General features: G+C 44.6%; 1 protein-coding gene across 4 annotated transcripts in view; it reads left to right on the top strand.

The window, feature by feature from the left end:
- Positions 1-17,146, top strand: part of ZCCHC14 (zinc finger CCHC-type containing 14) — a 215,938-nt gene that overhangs the window by 42,638 nt on the left and 156,154 nt on the right. For all 4 annotated transcript variants that reach the window (XM_033941595.1, XM_033941594.1, XM_033941597.1 and 1 more), the window contains exons 2-3: positions 2,091-2,208; positions 10,277-10,350. In XM_033941595.1, the coding sequence (XP_033797486.1) occupies positions 2,091-2,208; positions 10,277-10,350 (192 nt within the window). The remainder of the gene's footprint in view (positions 1-2,090; positions 2,209-10,276; positions 10,351-17,146) is intronic.

Here is a 17,146-nt window from a genome sequence, read left to right on the forward strand (position 1 = left end):
CATCTCTATCTCCCTCTTAGCAACAGCAGCAAATGAATCCAGAGACTAGTGGGCTAGCACACATCTACCAGCAGGTGGAGATAGAGAGACTGATTAACAGGTGTCCCTCTTGGATGTAACTTCTGTTCCTCAGTATTCTACGAGGGCTGTTCAAAAAGTATCAGACCTTAATTTTTCTTGCAGAAACAAATAAAGCTAGGGAGGAGTGGTTTAGTGCACGTATGTATGTGACCCTAATGCGCATGCTTGCATTTTTTCCCGCCTACAGAAACTGTCAGTTGCTGGCAGCCTGCCAATGAGTGAGGAAGTGTAAGTGAGCACTGTCAGATTTTCATTTTTGACAAAATGACAGAAAAAGTTGAACAATGCTACTGCATTAAATTTTGTGTAAAGCTTGGTAATTCCCAAGTGGAAACGATCCACAAGATTCAACAGGCCTTTGTGGATGAAGCAATGGGCACCACACAGATAAAGAAGTGGTACAACCACTTCAGAGATGGCCGCACAACAATGGAGAGTGAAGCACATTCTGGTAGGCCCTCAACATCCAGAAATGAGATTGTCATTGACCAATTGATGCAGGATTGTCAAATCACTAAGGGGTACTACCAAGAGGTTCTGCATTGCCTTTGTAACACTGTGAGCCGCAAACAGCCGGACCTGTGGGCAATTGGCAGCTCCATCACAATAGGCTGGCTTCAGTGTTCTCGAGCACCCATTGGATTCATAGGATCATTTCAGCAACTTACCTCACTCGTGGCAAGCAGCCACTGTTTTCTGTTAAGATCCACTCAACTGGAAGTGTTGCTACCGCATGAGCGGAGGCTCAAGTGTTTCATCCAGATGAAATTTGCAGGACGGCTGCTTGGTTCTGTCTTCATGCCTTTACCTGGTTTTACCAAGTGGATGTGCCGGCTCACTTCTTCTTTTAGTACCTTGGTGTTGAGGGCAGGTTCTTTCATCCCTTGACGCTGCCATTGCTTTGGTACGTTACCTAGAGTATGGAATCCGGAAGGGACGTAAAAGAATGGAAGATTAGGTTCTTACCTTTGGTAATCTTATTTGTTAGTCCCTGTAGGATTCCATATAGGCCGCCCTCTCTCTTCTTCTTTTTTTTTTTTTTTTTAAAGAATGTATTAAATATTTTATATGTTAGATGTATGATACTTAGTTTATTTTGCTTTGTCTTTCCTACTTTTAAATGGAGTTCTTTTCATTACTTTGATTGGATTGGATTGCTAACCGCTTTGATCTTTTTTGGCAAATTGGGCGGTATATAAAGATTTTAATAAACAAACAAACATATGCTTCATGTTTGTGAATCGCCTGCCTTGGTACTTTCTCCTTGCAGGCTGAAGTATCTTCCAGCTAGTAGACGGGTATATCTCTTACTGATGGTAGTTTCCTATGGGTGCTCAGTGCACATGGCAGGTGAGTTCTGCGTTGTTCCTAACTGTCCTTTGTATTGGCTGTTGCCTGTTTCTTCTTTATATTCCTATATCTTGCTGAGCACATCAAAACAGAAATTGCTTATGTTGCCAGAGTGGTTTCTTCGTGTTTTGTCCTAGATTGGTTTCGGTATGGTTTCTTGGCTTTGGGACTGAACTGCAGGGGGCTCTAACTCTCTCTTTGAGGTAGGAGGAGCATGTGCTCAGAAAAGTGTTTGGATTTCTGCAACACCCACACTGCGGGAAGGGATTGAAAGCTAGAGTATGGAATCCTACAGGGACTAACAGAAAGAAGATTATTGAAGGCAAAAACCTAATCTTACATTCATTTTCCATCTCCACAAGTAATTTTCATTTACTCAATGGAATGCATCTTTTTTTTTTTTTGGGCTCCTCTAATTTGGAATAACCTTCCTATTTTAATTAGATTAGAAGATTGTTACATAGTTTGTTTCCAGTAACTGATGTTTTATTATTATTTGCCATGAACCCATAAGGGCTTTGGCAGAATATAAATTGTAATGTAGTGTTCACATTTCACTTTTATTTGATTTGATTTTATCACAATTTAAAAATAGGTTGGAGTATTGAAGAAAGCCAATTATATTTACCTCCTATTTTTTGAACTTTACCTGTTTCTAGGCTTCAAGGGCTGAGGTCCCCATACGTATTAGTAACAGTTTGGAGAATGCACTACCTACATCAGCACATTCCATTGAAGAGACATCATCCAAAAGGCCTTCAGGGAAGCATTCCAAAGGTGAGGTCTATCTTGTATTATATAATCTCATCCACTAAATATGGAAAACCATTTTGTTCATTTCTTTTAAAGAAGGGAATAGTAAGAATGACCACAGATGAAAAATATGTACCCCATTTCAGAATAAACTGAGGCCATTGAGCATTGTTAATGTCTACATCAAGTTTTAAATAATGCTTTCATCTGTGACTATGCAATAATGCTATGAAAACATCTGTACCTGGTTGGATGAGAACAATGTTTTTCATGCAAGCAATAATGTTGATCGTATTTTCAATTTTATAGTTTGAAAGGTTTTAGTACAATTTTAATTATACAGTGGAACCTTGGTTTACGAGCATAATTCGTTCCAGAAGCATGCTGGTAAACCAGATTATCCCAGGACAAGCAGGCAGGTATTCTTACTAGTGGGTGATGTCATCCGACAGAGCCCCGATACGGACGTCTCACAAGCATGTCTTGCTTGAAGAAACTTAGAAGTTTCGAGATGCCCGCACCGCGCATGCGCCAGTGCCTTCCCGCCCGATGGACCGGGCGTGTCTCCTCAGTTCTTTTCTTTCCGCGGAGCTGAGAAGTTTTACTTCAATTCTGCGCTGACTGAATTCCCGTTTTATTGCCTTCTAATTCCGCGATTTTGGATTTCTTTTCCTCTTTTCGTGTGTTTTCTTTCTTTTATTTAAAAAAAAAATAAATAAAATTTTTTTTTCTTCCGGCGAGTCGGCCGGGTCGGCCACGTGGCTCAGGCCCAGCTCCTTCGATCTAGCGGTGGAGCTTTTTCGGCCTATGTCCCGGCCAATCACCGGTTTTAAAAAGTGTAGCAAGTGCCAGCGCGCGATTTCGCTGACGGACCGCATCGACGCTGCCTGCAGTATCTTGGTCCAGAACATTTCCCGAAATCGTGCCGGCCTTGTCCACTCTAACAGCGCGAGCGTTTAAGCGGCGCTGCCTGTTGTGGGGAGTCGATGTTCAAGATGGATAGCTGCTAAAGAACCTTCGGCTTCGACTTCATCGGCCACTTCGCCCGTCCATGCGAAACCAGCGACTGCTCCTGCGACTCCGGGCTTTTGAAGCCGGCTTCGTTTACCCCGACTTCGGCCATGAGTTCGACGTCGGTGCCTGTCCTCGGCTCAGGTACCGCCTTCCACTATTCCACCTGTGGTGTTTCGAGACGTCGTACTCCATCCCTGCGGTCCCAAGCAAATTGGATGCAAGATACCGCATTGTTCATCATAAGGGGTTTGAGGGCGCTCAACTCTCTCACCAATCCCTGCTGGTCGAGTCCTCTCTCAAGCGTTCTCATCCCTCCCAGGTCTATGCCTCTGTACCACCAGGACGAGAGGGGAGAACGATGGATAAGTTCGGTAGGAGAATCTACCAGAATTCTATGATGGCGTCTCGAGTGCTCAATTATAATTTCTTTTTTTCTTCATAATTGGAGTTCTTCTTGCCGGTGCTCCGCAAGTTTACTCCTTACATTGATGCTCAAGGCTCGATTCGAGTTCGAGGAAGTGGTAGCCTCCCTTTCCCAGCTACGTCTTTCAGCTGATGCAAGTCCTCGTACGATGCCTTTGAGCTCTCGGCACGTGCTGCCGCCTGTTCCGTGGCCATGCGTCAATTGGCATGGCTTCGGACAATTGACATGGATCTGAACCTCCAAGACAGACTTGCCAATGTGCCTATGTGCGGGACGCTGATTTATTCGACGAGTCTATCGAGACTGTTACCAAGAAACTTTCGGATCATAAAAAGTCTTTTCAATCTATCCTTCGGCCTAAGCCCAAGGCCTCAGCAGTCTCAACCTTCTAGACCGCCTTTGATTTATCAGCGGCGATACACCCCTCGTCAGACTCCTGCTGCGAGACAACCGGCGAAGAGACAGCCTCCCCAGAAGGCTCAGCAGAAACCTCAGCCGCCGCTGCACCGAAGGCTACTCAGCCTTTTTGACTCTCTTCCAGGGAGCATAACCGACCTCGTTCTGCATCCCCCTATTTTTCCCATCATTTTTACCATCAATGGGAGGCTATTACCACCGACCTCTGGGTCCTTTCCATCGTAAGAGAAGGTACTCTCTTCATTTCCATCCGAGTCCCCCCGGACCACCCTCCAAGAGAGTATCCTTCAACTTAACGCAGACCGCCCTTCTCCTTCAGGAGGCTCAGGCTATGCTTCGTCTTCGGGCCGTCGAGCCGGTCCCTGTGGACCAGCACAACCGGGTTTTAGCTCCCGGTACTTCCTCGTCCCGAAGAAGACGGGCGACCTACGACCCATCCTGGACCTTCGAGTCCTCAACAAGTTTTAGTAAAGGAGAGGTTTCGCATGTTGACCCTTGCTTCTCTCTACCCCCTCCTCGAGCGGAACGACTGGGTTATGCTCTCTGGATCTCAAGGAGGCCTACACTCACATTCCATTCATCCGGCCTCCCGCCAGTTCCTCAGATTTCGGGTGGACATCTGCAATCTGCAGTATCGAGTGCTTCCTTTCGGCCTGTCCTTCGTCTCCCAGAGTCTTCACGAAGTGTCTGGTGGTGGGTGGCTGCTGCACTCCGGAACAGGGTGTCTTCAGGTATTTCCCTACCTCGACGACTGGCTCATCAAGGCCCCCTCTGCTCCAGAGGTCATTTCGGCGACCTTGACCACGATCTGCTTCCTGCAGAGAGCTTGGGCTTCAAGATCAACTTCCCCAAATCCCATCTGCAGCCCTACCCAGTACCTTCCCTTCATCGGGGCGGTACTGGACACCATTCAGCTTCGAGCATTCCTTCCTCCTCAGCGCATGGATGCTCTTCTTCATCTCTGCCAGTCTGTATCTTCTCACCAGTCCATCTCAGCGAGACACATGATGGTCCTCCTGGGCCACATGACCTCTACAGTTCATGTGACACCCTTTGCCAGGCTCCATCTCAGAATTCCTCAGTGGACCCTAGCTTCTCAATGGACTCAAGTGTCAGACCCGTTGACTCGACACATCATAGTCACTCCTGCTCTTCGCAGGTCTCTACTTTGGTGGATGACTCTCTTCGACTCTGTCCAGAGGTTTGCTGTTTCAACACCCTCCTCATCAGAAGGTTCTCACAAACTGATTCCTCGGCCTATGCCTAGGGGGGCTCATCTGGCTGGGCTTCGCACTCAGGGATTCTGACCAGTGCGGACCGCCTCCATCAGATCAATCTTCTGGAGCTCAGAGCAATCTTCTATGCTCTTCAAGCTTTTCAACATCTGCTTCACGACATGGTGGTCCTCATACCGCACAGACAACCAGGGTCGCCATGTAATTATGTAAACAAGCAGGTGGGGCACGGGATCGGCCTCCTTCTGCCAGGAAGCACTCAGAGTCTGGGATTGGCAGTTCGCCACAATGCCTTTCCTCAAAGCTGTCTACATTCAGGGGAAGGACAATGTCTTGGCAGACAACTTGAGTCGACTCCTCCAGCCTCATGAATGGACTCTCCATTCAACCCCTTCATCAGATCTTTGCACATGGGGGACGCCTCAGATAGACCTCTTTGCGGCTCCCCACAACTTCAAAACATGCTCAGTTTTGCTCCAGGATCTACACTCCTCATCACCTCGAGGCAGATGCTTTTCTGCTGGATTGGAGGAATCGATTTCTGTATGCGTTTCCTCCATTTCCTCTCATTCAAAAGACTCTGGTCAAATTGAAATCAGACCAAGCCACCATGATTCTGATAGCTCCTCGGTGGCCCAGACAACATTGGTTCTCCCTTCTGCTTCAACTCAGCAGCAGGACACCAGTCCTTCTTCCAATGTTTCCTTCTCTGCTTTCTCAACATCAAGGATCACTGCTTCATCCCAACCTGCAGTCTCTCCACCTGACAGCTTGGTTCCTCTCAACGTAACTCCTCACCAGTTTTCTCAAGCGGTGAGGATGTCTTAGAGGCTTCAGGAAGCCTGCTACTCGACAATGCTACTCCCAAAAGTGGACTAGATTCTCTTCCTGGTGTATTTCCCAATGCCAAGGAGCTCCAGCGAGCTTCCCTATTCCTCTGTGATTGGACCTATCTTCTACACCTGTCTCAGTCTGGTCTCAAGTCTACATCTATAAGAGTCCACCTGAGTGCTATTGCGGCTTTCCATCAGCCTCTACAGGGGAAACCTCTTTCTGCTCATCCTGTGGTTTCCAGATTTATGAAAGGTCTTTTTCATGTCAACCCTCCTATCAAACCTCCTCCTGTGGTTTGGGATCTCAATGTTGTCCTGTCTCATCTCATGAAGCCTCCGTTTGAACCTCTCAACAAGGCTCCACTTAAGTATCTCACCTGGAAAGTGGTTTTTCTGGTGGCCCTCACGTCTGCTCGCAGGGTCAGTGAGCTTCAGGCCTTAGTGGCGGATCCACCTTTCACAGTATTCCATCATGACAAGGTGGTCCTCCGCACTCATCCGAAATTCCTGCCTAAAGTGGTCTCTGAATTTCATCTCAACCAATCCATTGTACTTCCAGTATTTTTTCCAAAGCCTCATTCTCATCATGGAGAATCAGCTCTTCACACTCTGGACTGTAAACGTGCTTTGGCTTTCTACCTGGATCGCACCAAGCCACACAGAACTGCTCCTCAACTTTTCGTCTCCTTTGATCCGAACAAGTTGGGACGACCTGTATCAAAGCGTACCATCTCCAACTGGAAGGCGGCTTGTATCTCTTCTGCTATGCCCAGGCTGGATTATCCCTTCCTTGTAGGGTCACAGCCCATAAGGTCAGAGCAATGGCAGCCTCTGTAGCCTTCCTCAGATCGACACCAATTGAGGAGATTTGTAAGGCTGCCACTTGGTCCTCGGTTCATACCTTCACCTCTCATTATTGTCTGGATACTTTCTCCAGACGGGATGGACAGTTTGGCCAAACAGTGTTACAAAATTTATTCTCTTAAGTTGCCAACACTCCCACCATCCCATTGAGGTTAGCTCGGAGGTCACCCACTAGTGAGAATACCTGCCTGCTTGTCCTGGGATAAAGCAATGTTACTTACCGTAACAGTTGTTATCCAGGGACAGCAGGCAGCTATTCTCACGTCCCACCCACCTCCCCCTGGGTTGGCTTCTCAGGCTAGCTACCTGAAACTGAGGAGACACGCCCGGTCCATCGGGCGGGAAGGCACTGGCGCATGCGCGGTGCGGGCATCTCGAAACTTCTAAGTTTCTTCAAGCAAGACATTGCTTGTGGAGACGTCCGTATCGGGGCTCTGTCGGATGACATCACCCACTAGTGAGAATAGCTGCCTGCTGTCCCTGGATAACAATTGTACGGTAAGTAACATTGCTTTACTTGTATATCAAAACAAGTTTCCCCATAGGAAGTAGAGGGAAATTCACTTGATACTTCCAATGTTCCCCACACTGCTCCAGCCCCCCCCCCCCCCCCCGAGAAACTGGCATCGCTCCCCCTCCCCCCCCCCCGCCCGCTCCCCCTCCCCTCGCCTGAACAGCACTCAGCCTTACCCCCATCTGGCACCGGCACGCAGGCCCACAGGACGTGCCGATGAAAGAAGTTCCTGCCTCTTGCCTGGGCCTTGAGCATCTGCGCATGCTCAAGGCCTTCGGGTTCTCGCTCTCTCCCAAAATCATTGACACGTGACTATACCAAAACTTGACGCTTTCTCTAACTCCCAACTTTAATTTTTAACCTAGAAGAAAAGATCAATATTACTATCAATGATAAACTTGCCCTATGGAATGACTCCATATCTGACTATAGCTTCTCATGTTATGGAACTTAATTTCTCCAGAATCAAAATGCTCGTCACATAATCCACCATTAGATGGTGTCCCCCCCCCCCCCCCTATATCTATCATGGTGGGGTAGAGTCTCATCTGTTTAAAATGACTTTATCCCCCAAATCATATACAGTACTCCCTCGGTATTCGCAGGGGTTTTCCGTTCCAGGAACCCCCACGAATGTTGAAAAACCGCGAATACGGTTTTTAGCAGGGGAAACAGGGAGAGGGCAGCTGGAATGCAGGCGAGTGAAGGAAATAAATTGCAGTATGCTCCGACCGCCTCTTCCTGTACTAAAGTTGGGCCTCACCAATCAGGAGCTGCGTGTCCCCTCTGTCTCCTCTTTCAAGGGAGAAGAGGCCCAGTTTCTCCAATCTCTCACTGTACAGCAACTCCTCCAACCCCTTAACCATTTTAGTTGCTCTTCTCTGGACCCTTTCGAGTAGTACCGTATCCTTCTTCATGTATGGCGACCAGTGATGGACGCAGTACTCCAGGTGAGGGTGCACCATGGCCCGGTACAGCGGCATGATAACCTTCTCCAATCTGTTCGGGATCCCCTTCTTTATCATTCCTAGCATTCTGTTTGCCCTTTATGCCACCGCCGCGCATTGCGCGGAAGGCTTCATCGACTTGTCGATCAGAACTCTCAAGTCTCTTTCCTGGGAGGTCTCTCCAAGTACCACCCCGGACATCCTGTATTTGTGCATGAGATTTTTGTTACCGACATGGATCACTTTACACTTATTCATGTTGTGAACCTCATTTGCCATGTTGATGCCCATTTCTCGAGCTTGATATGTCACATTGCAGATCTTTGCAATCCCTCTGTGTCTTCACTACCCTGAATAACTTCATATCGTCCACAAATGTAATCACCTCACTAATTGTACCAATGTCCAGATCGTGTATAAAGAGGTTGAAGAGCACGGGTCCAAGCACCGAGCCCTACGGCACCCAACTGGTGATGCTCTTCCAGTCCTAGTATTGTCCATTTACCCCCACTCTCTGTTTCCTATGCTCCAGCCAGTTTTTAATCCACGTGAGTATTTCACCCTCGATTCCATGACTCGCAATTTTCCAAAGTAGTCGTTCTTGTGGAAAATTGTCAAAAGCCTTCTGAAAATCCAGATATACAATGTCGACCGGGTCGCTCTTGTCTATCTGCCTTTTATTATGTCATGTGTTCTGAACTATATAGGCTTGCTCTAGTCTGTAGACAGAACCCAAAATCTCGAGTTATTGTACAACTTTGAATGTTTGTTCTTGTTTCAGTAAAAAAGATTTCACATAAAATAAAAAGGTTTGCATAATTTCCTAAAAGAAAAGGCTATAAACCATTATTAAGATAAACTTGTGAAAATCCACTGCTTATTTCTAGGATAAGCAGTATAAAATCTGTTTTAGTCTTTTGGGATCTTGTAAGTACTTGTGACCTGTCTTGGCCACTATTGGAAATGGGATACTGGGCCAGTATGGCAGCTCTTATGTTCTCTAGTCCTTCCCCCTTCTCCATGTGAGTGAATCTGCCCTTTCTCCTTCCATTGTAACTAGCAGCAGAGACTGCTCATAAGATCCAGTCAGTGAGAAGGCAACAGGGGCAGAAAACTGGAAAGCAGTTCTAATCACAGGAAGGAGGAGATGATCTGGAGCAATTCTGTGCTGTAGAAATAAAGCTTCAGCATATTTATACTACTACTACTACTACCATGTTTTCCCGAAAATAAGACACTGTCATACTAATTTTGGGCCCAAAAAAAGCACTAGGGCTTATTTTCGGATATGTCTTATTTTTTTTTCATGTACAGTGATCATCTCTCCCTTCCTCTCCTCTACCCCAAATCTTCCTATTTCCTTTCTCTCACCCACATGTTCAGCATCGTTCCTCCCCTCTCACCCATCCCCTTGTGCAGTATCTTTCTGTCCCTCCTTCCCTCCCTTCCATCCCCCTTGTGCAGCATAACCCTTGCAGCTTCTGTTCCTCCACCTTGTGCAGCAGAACCCTCGCAGCTTCTGTCCCTCCCATCCCCGCCATCTGCAGATGCAAAGATCGCTCCTCTGCAACTGATTCACTGTAATATTGTGATTTAAAGAATTGAACCTTTTTCAAATTGCCTTCCCCTCATCTTGTCTACTGATCACAGACACACAGAAAGCACACATACACCAAGAGAGACATGTACAGGCACATTCATACCAACATGATTGCAGAGGGGTTGGAAAGAATTCTATGAGTCATGTTCTGCATGATTTCCCCACTTATTTACCTATAGAAATGGTGCATATATCAAACCTCTGATATTTTGGAAGATGTAACATAAATGTCTCTCTTTTATAGTGAGTGTTGAAAAGGTAGAACTAAAGGGAATGCTGCTCAAGAAGAATGAAAGAAACTTTGATTGCTCCTTTGAGGTAAGATGTGGTGGTTTTTAAATAAATTTTAAAAAATTGCTGGCCTAATGACTTCATAACACTGCCATGTGGGGAAGCAAAATTTTGTTCTGAAATCAGACCTTTTGTTCTAGTCAGCAAGGATTTTGGGTTGCTGTGATATTAGTATTTGTGTTTCCCAGGAAGATGAAGTCTCTCAGCTTTGGTTCAAATGCAGTGGTCTCAAACTCAAACCCTTTGCAGGGCCACATTTTGGATTTCTAGGGACTTGGAGGGCCTCAGAAAAAAATAGTTAATGTCTTATTAAAGAAAAGACAATTTTGCATGAGGTAAAACTCTTTATAGTTTATAAATCTTTCCTTTTGGCTAAGTCTTAATAATAATAATATTGTAAAGCTAAAGAGACATATTGTATAACTAAAGAAACATATGATCAAGAAACTGTTTTATTTTACTTTTTGTGATTATGATAAACATACTGAGGGCCTCAAAATAGTACCTGGAAGGCTGCATGTGGCCTCCGGGCCGCATTTGACTGTTCTAGAGTGATATCTAATGTAGCTTAAGGCTACACCTGTATTGGGTTCTGAAGGGTAAAGGATCATAGAAATAAACTGCAGATAAGGGCCACGGCCCATCTAGTCTGCCCACTCCAATGACCCTCCCCTACCTATCTCTCTGAATAGATCCCACATGTGTATCCCATTTGGCCTTAAAATCAGGCACGCTGCTGGCCTCAATGACCTGAAGTGGAAGACTATTTCAGCGATCAACCACCCTTTCAGTGAAAAAGAATTTCCTCGTGTCACCGTGCAGTTTCCCGCCCCTGAGTTTCCACGGATGTCCCCTTGTTGCCGTGGGACCCTTGAAAAAGAAGATATCTTCTTCCACCTCGATGCGGCCCTTGAGATACTTGAACGTCTCGATCATGTCTCCCCTCTCTCTGCGTTCCTCGAGTGAATAGAGCTGTAACTTCTTTAGCCGCTCCTCGTATGGGAGATCTTTGAGTCCCGAGACCATCCGGGTGGCCATTCTCTGGACTGACTCCAGAGAATGACCACCCGGATGGTCTCGGGACTCAAAGATCTCCCATACAAGGAGTGGCTACTCCTCTCAGCCAACTGATTGCTACTACAGTGTCTGAACTACAGTACATAGGATGGAGTAGATGTAGTAGTAATTCAGAAAGCTTTAGATGCTTCAGTGCAGGGAGAATGATGGAGACTGAGAGATCTTGGACCTGTCTCTCACTGACTTTACAAAAAGGCATTCCAAGGAAAAACCTAACTTTTAAAAAGAGAGCTTGAACTGTAAAGGTTCTTACTCAGTGAGAAACAGGAGTGCTAAGCCTCTTAGTTAGAGGCCTGGCTGTTATTGAGTGAACATGTCAAAAAGCCCAGGGTCACCTACTAGTTAAGGGCTGCCTGCTGTAGATATAAGAGCATAAGAATTGTCATACTGGGACAGATGGAAACGGGATACTGGGCTTGATGGACCGTCGAACGATGATTAACTCAGGTCCTAAGAGATGTAAATTACCGCTCTTAACACGCATTCAATATCCCTAGCCCCACTGTGCTAGTCTACCTCTGTTCTTCCATGGCAGTGGCAATATTGCACATTTGTTCTCTTCAGTCTGGTTTGAAGCTTTCCCTCTGAATGGTCCTGCCCATGAAGACATAGGAAGTGATGTCATAAATGATCTAGAAACAGGAACGAAGTGCGAGATAATAAAATTTGCAGACGACACCAAACTATTTAATGGAGCTCGGACTACAGAGGACTGCGAAAAGTTGCAAAGGGACTTGAACAAATTAGAAGAATGGGCGGCGAAATGGCAGATGAAGATCAACATTGAAAAATGTAAAGTATTACATGTGGGGAGCAGAAACTCGAGGTACAACTATACAATGGGAGGGATGTTATTGAATAAGAGTACCCAGGAAAGGGACTTGGGGGTAATGGTGGACATGACAATGAAGCCGTCGGCACAGTGTGCAGCGGCCGCTAAGAGAGCGAATAGAATGCTTGGTATAATCAAAAAGGGTATTACAGCCAGAACGAAAGAAGTTATCCTGCCGTTGTATTGGGCGATGGTGCGCCCGCATTTGGAGTACTGCGTCCAATATTGGTCGCCGTATCTTAAGAAGGATATGGCGTTAGTCGAGAGGGTTCAAAGGAGAGCAACACGTCTGATAATAGGTATGGAAAACCTGTCATATTCTGAGAGATTGGAGAAGCTGGGTCTCTTTTCCCTGGAGAAGAGGAGACTTAGAGGGGATATGATAGAGACTTACAAGATCATGAAGGGCATAGAGAGAGTAGAGAGGGACAGATTCTTCGAACTTTCAAAAAATAAGAGAACAAGAGGGCATTCGGAAAAGTTGAAAGGGGACAGATTCAAAACAAATGCTAGGAAGTTCTTCTTTACCCAACGTGTGGTGGACACCTGGAATGCGCTTCCAGAGGACGTTATAAGGCAGAGTACGGTACTGGGGTTCAAGAAAGGATTGGACAAATTCCTACTGAAAATGGGGATAGAGGGGTATAGATAGAAGATTACTGCACAGGTCCTGGACCTGTTGGGCCGCCGCGTGAGCGGACTGCTGGGCACGATGGACCTCGGGTCTGACCCAGCAGAGGCATTTCTTATGTTCTTAGAAGCAGTAAGACAGGTCAGAGGGGAAAGCTTTGGAGCCGGCAGCATATATACAACACTTATCACTGCATGGGCCTTTAAGGTAGACCAGCAAGAAAGGGGAAGGAGCAGATGCCAAACCATGGGTAGAGAGGGGCTTGACCCACGAGCAAAACTGGAGGAACCATTAGTACAATCTAAGGCCAAGGTGGTGATCTGGGTGTGGGAAGAAGGGAGATTATCTGTCCTTTATGGAAGGTAAGGGGGATTTGATATATCGCCTTTCTATGTCCCGCTTTTCTACCCTGGGTCTGGCATCTCTCCCCACCTGTGATCTGTCATCTTTATTTTTTTTTTTCTCTCTCTCTCTCAAAACCTTCCTTCTATCTAAATTCCAATATCTTTTACTGCTAGAAATTGCTGGCATTGGCAGCAGTTATGATGCTGTGTGCTGTAGAAGTTGGTCTTCCTTCTGACAGGTCCTGCCCTTGAAGAAACAAGAAATTGCAGCAGAGGGGACAGGACACCATCTTGCAGTGTCCCTCAGGGATCATCCCTATTCTCTTTCACATCTATATGTCCTCCCTGAAACTCCTCCAATTATCCCCCCTTGAAACAATTTACACATATGCTGATGACATCCTTGTCCTCCTTGAGACAGACCAGAACCTCACCAACCTCCACGAGAACATTACAGCTTGCATAATGAGACTCTATTCCTGGTCCTTCTCGGTACAGATGAAATTGAATGAATCAAAAACAAAATTACTCTGGCTCGGCCCAAAATTAGAACACCTGCCCACCCTCTTTGCACTACCCTCTGGCGCTGCACTGCAGCTTGAGTTCTCAAGCAAGGTCCTTATCGATTCTTCTCTCTCCCTCAATGACCACCTCAACTCCTTGGCTAAATCATGCTTTTTCAGCCTCCACATGCTGAGGAAAGTAAGATCTTATTTTCGCCAACATTTCGCCGTACTTGTCCAATCCATCATCCTCTCCAAATTAGACTACTGCAATGCCATCTACTTAAGCCTATCAAAAAAAAGTCTTCAGCTAATCCAGAATACTGCAGCCAAGTTGATCTTTGCAAAACGCAAGTCTGACCATGTCTCCCCACTCCTAGCCAAACTTCACTGGCTCCCAGTGATTTCCAGAATCCATTTCAAATGCTCCTGCCTTGCTTTTAAGATCATTCTCGGCATCCTTCCTCCCTTAATCCCACTATCTTATAACTCCTCGAGTCCTGACTCTACCAGACCCGCCCAAAGGTATAAATTATCCTTCCCCTCTCTACATGATATTCGCTATGCAAGCAAACTGGGAAAATCCCTTCTCTTCAGAATCGCAGGTCTTTGGAACGACCTTACTACCCCACTGCGGAACCTGGGCTCCCTCCAATTATTCCGCAAGCAACTGAAAACCTGGCTTTTCACTAAAATGTAATTCTATCCCCCCTTACTCTTCTCTTCTATATATAAGTTCATGTAAACCTTTTTTTTTCCTTCTCTTCCTATATTTTAAGTTCTTGTAAACTGTGTCGAGCTCTACAACATCCGTGGAGATGATGCAGTATATAAACTTAAGGTTTAGTTTAGGACACATTGGAAAGAAGGTTTTAGGGCCAGCCATAGGCAGCATGAGCTTTGTGATCTCCGTTCATCATGCAAGCCCCTCTTATCTGTACCCTTTTCTTCCACTGCCAACTCTAGACTCCGTCCCTTCTTTCTTGTGGCTCCGTATCCCTGGAACAGGCTGCCTGAATCAATACGTCGAGCTCCATCCCTAGCAATATTCAAATCTAAGCTAAAAGCCCTTTTTTTTTTTTTTTTAACTGCTTTCAACTCTTAACTCGCACTTACTGCTGTCAGATACCTAGACCCACTGTATAATTTACTCTTCCAACAATCTCCACAACCTTAAATGTCCTGTCGAAATTAGATTGTAAGCTCTCCTGAGCAGGGACTGTCTGTTGTATGTTAAAATGTACAGCGCCGCATACACCTTTCAGCGCTATAGAAATAATAAATAAGTACTAGTAGCCATTGCACATTGCCGCCACTGCCAGTGACTTCTAGCAAAAAGTTGGGGTTTTTTTTTTTTTAATATAAATGAGGAAGGGGGAGGGTGTGAAAGAAAGGGGGAAACATTGATGGGCAAGAGGAAAGAGAGGGAGAATGTTCTGGATCCGGCAGTGGTCTGGTGATTCATCTTCTGTAGCGATATTGAGCCAGTTGCCCTTTAACGGACAGCTGTTATTCAGCCAGGGTCTGGATGACCTGGCCAGTGTGCAGGATCGCAGGCCCAAGTCATTGCCTGTTAATAGATCCTGCACCTTCAGGAATTCGGGGTGTTCTAATTTTCATCACTTCAAGTGCTCTCATCCGTACTTGGGCTCTTTCACGAGACAACTGTCCTCTTCATCTGCCAGACCGCCCTTGTGCGGATCTCAACGTCGGCAGTCCACAGGGAGTTGGCTTGTAACGTAAAATGTTCCCATTTTCCAATCAGTTTTGATTCTAATATCTTAATTTCTTGTTCCAAATTTGAAAATTTCTTCCTTAATTGCTTCTTAGTATACACTGAGAATGAAATAATTTGTCCTCTCATGGTTGCCTTAAAAGCATCCCATAAAATTTCTACAGAGATTTCTTCTGAACTATTAATTTGAAAATATTCATTAATTTTAACTTGAAAATCTTCACAAAATTTTGGATCCGCAAGCAATGCATTATCAAATCTCCATACAGGTTTAGAATTATCCTGATCAACTAAATCTAATGCAACCCACACACCACCATGATCTGACAAAATTATTGGATCTATAGAGGCTTGTGTAACCTGTTGCACTAATTGATCAGTAACAAAAATATAAACAATTCTGGAAAAAGATTTATGAACATGCGAACAAAATGAAAATTCTCGATCATTAAAATGAAGTATACGCCAGATATCTTTCAAGTTACAAGATTGTACAAAATTATCTAGACCTAAAAATTTCTCAATTTTACTAGGATTTTTATCCATTAAAGGATCTATAACAGCATTAAAATCCCCTGCTACTACTAAATTGGTAGCAGCCAGTGGTAAAACTAATTGTTGCAGAGATTTAAAGAACTCAATTTGATTCGAATTAGGGGCATACACATTAAAAAGCGCTACAGTAGTATTGCCCATGCTCATGTCCACATGCAACCATCTTCCTAAAGGATCTGCAGTTACCATATTAAACACAGCAGAACATTTTTTGTTAATTAGTATAGCTACTTCAGCCTTTTTCCTTGTCGCAGGTGCAAAGAAACAATGCTTTACCCAATTACCTTCTAACTTCTTAGATTCTTCTCCAGATAGGTGCGTCTCTTGGATAAAGCAAACATCCGCATTCTGCTGTTTAAGGTACAATAATGTTTTTTTCCGTTTAATCGGATGGTTGAGGTCATTAACATTCAAAGAAAAATTTTTAATACCCATTGTGTTAATATACTAAAATATCCATTAAAATTCCCCAAAACAACACTAAATACTCCTTTTCCCCAATCCAAAGAACTAAAATTATACCCCATCCCTACACCCAACCCCCCCATTACCCCCCTCTCCCCCCTCCCAACCCTCCCATAATATTAATGCAAACTTTGAAACGCACATACCAGATCAAGCAAAAGATAAAAAAGGCTAAACCATAAACAATTCTAATAGTTAACCAAAAACTTCTAATAATAAAAAGAAGGTCACATAATAATAATAAATCAACTAAAATGTATTTCCACTCCTTCATATATACTTTTTTTTTAAAAAACATATGAAAGAGTATTCAATAATATCCAATCAAAAAAGAAAATAGCACTGATATTAACATATTTTCTTAATATCATCTCTACCCAAACAAAAATAATCTCACATATCTTAAATAAAGATTCTTTTAACCATTACAATTCCCCAGCAAATACCAATCACTACTATCCTCTAAAGAGTCATACATACTCAGAAAAACAATACATAAACAAAATACATTTTCCTCTTAATATATCCTTTTGAAGAAGTAAGCAAAATCACCAAAACTCTTAATTAATCTATATAGACTTATAAGGAACATTAGTTAAGTCAATCTAATCTCTCAATTTGTGACCCAATGAATCAGTTAAATAAACTGATTTAAAGCACTATACATCCATAAGTATCACG

Source organism: Geotrypetes seraphini, chromosome 4 (genome assembly GCF_902459505.1).
Source record: "Geotrypetes seraphini chromosome 4, aGeoSer1.1, whole genome shotgun sequence".
Lineage (NCBI taxonomy): Eukaryota > Metazoa > Chordata > Amphibia > Gymnophiona > Dermophiidae > Geotrypetes > Geotrypetes seraphini.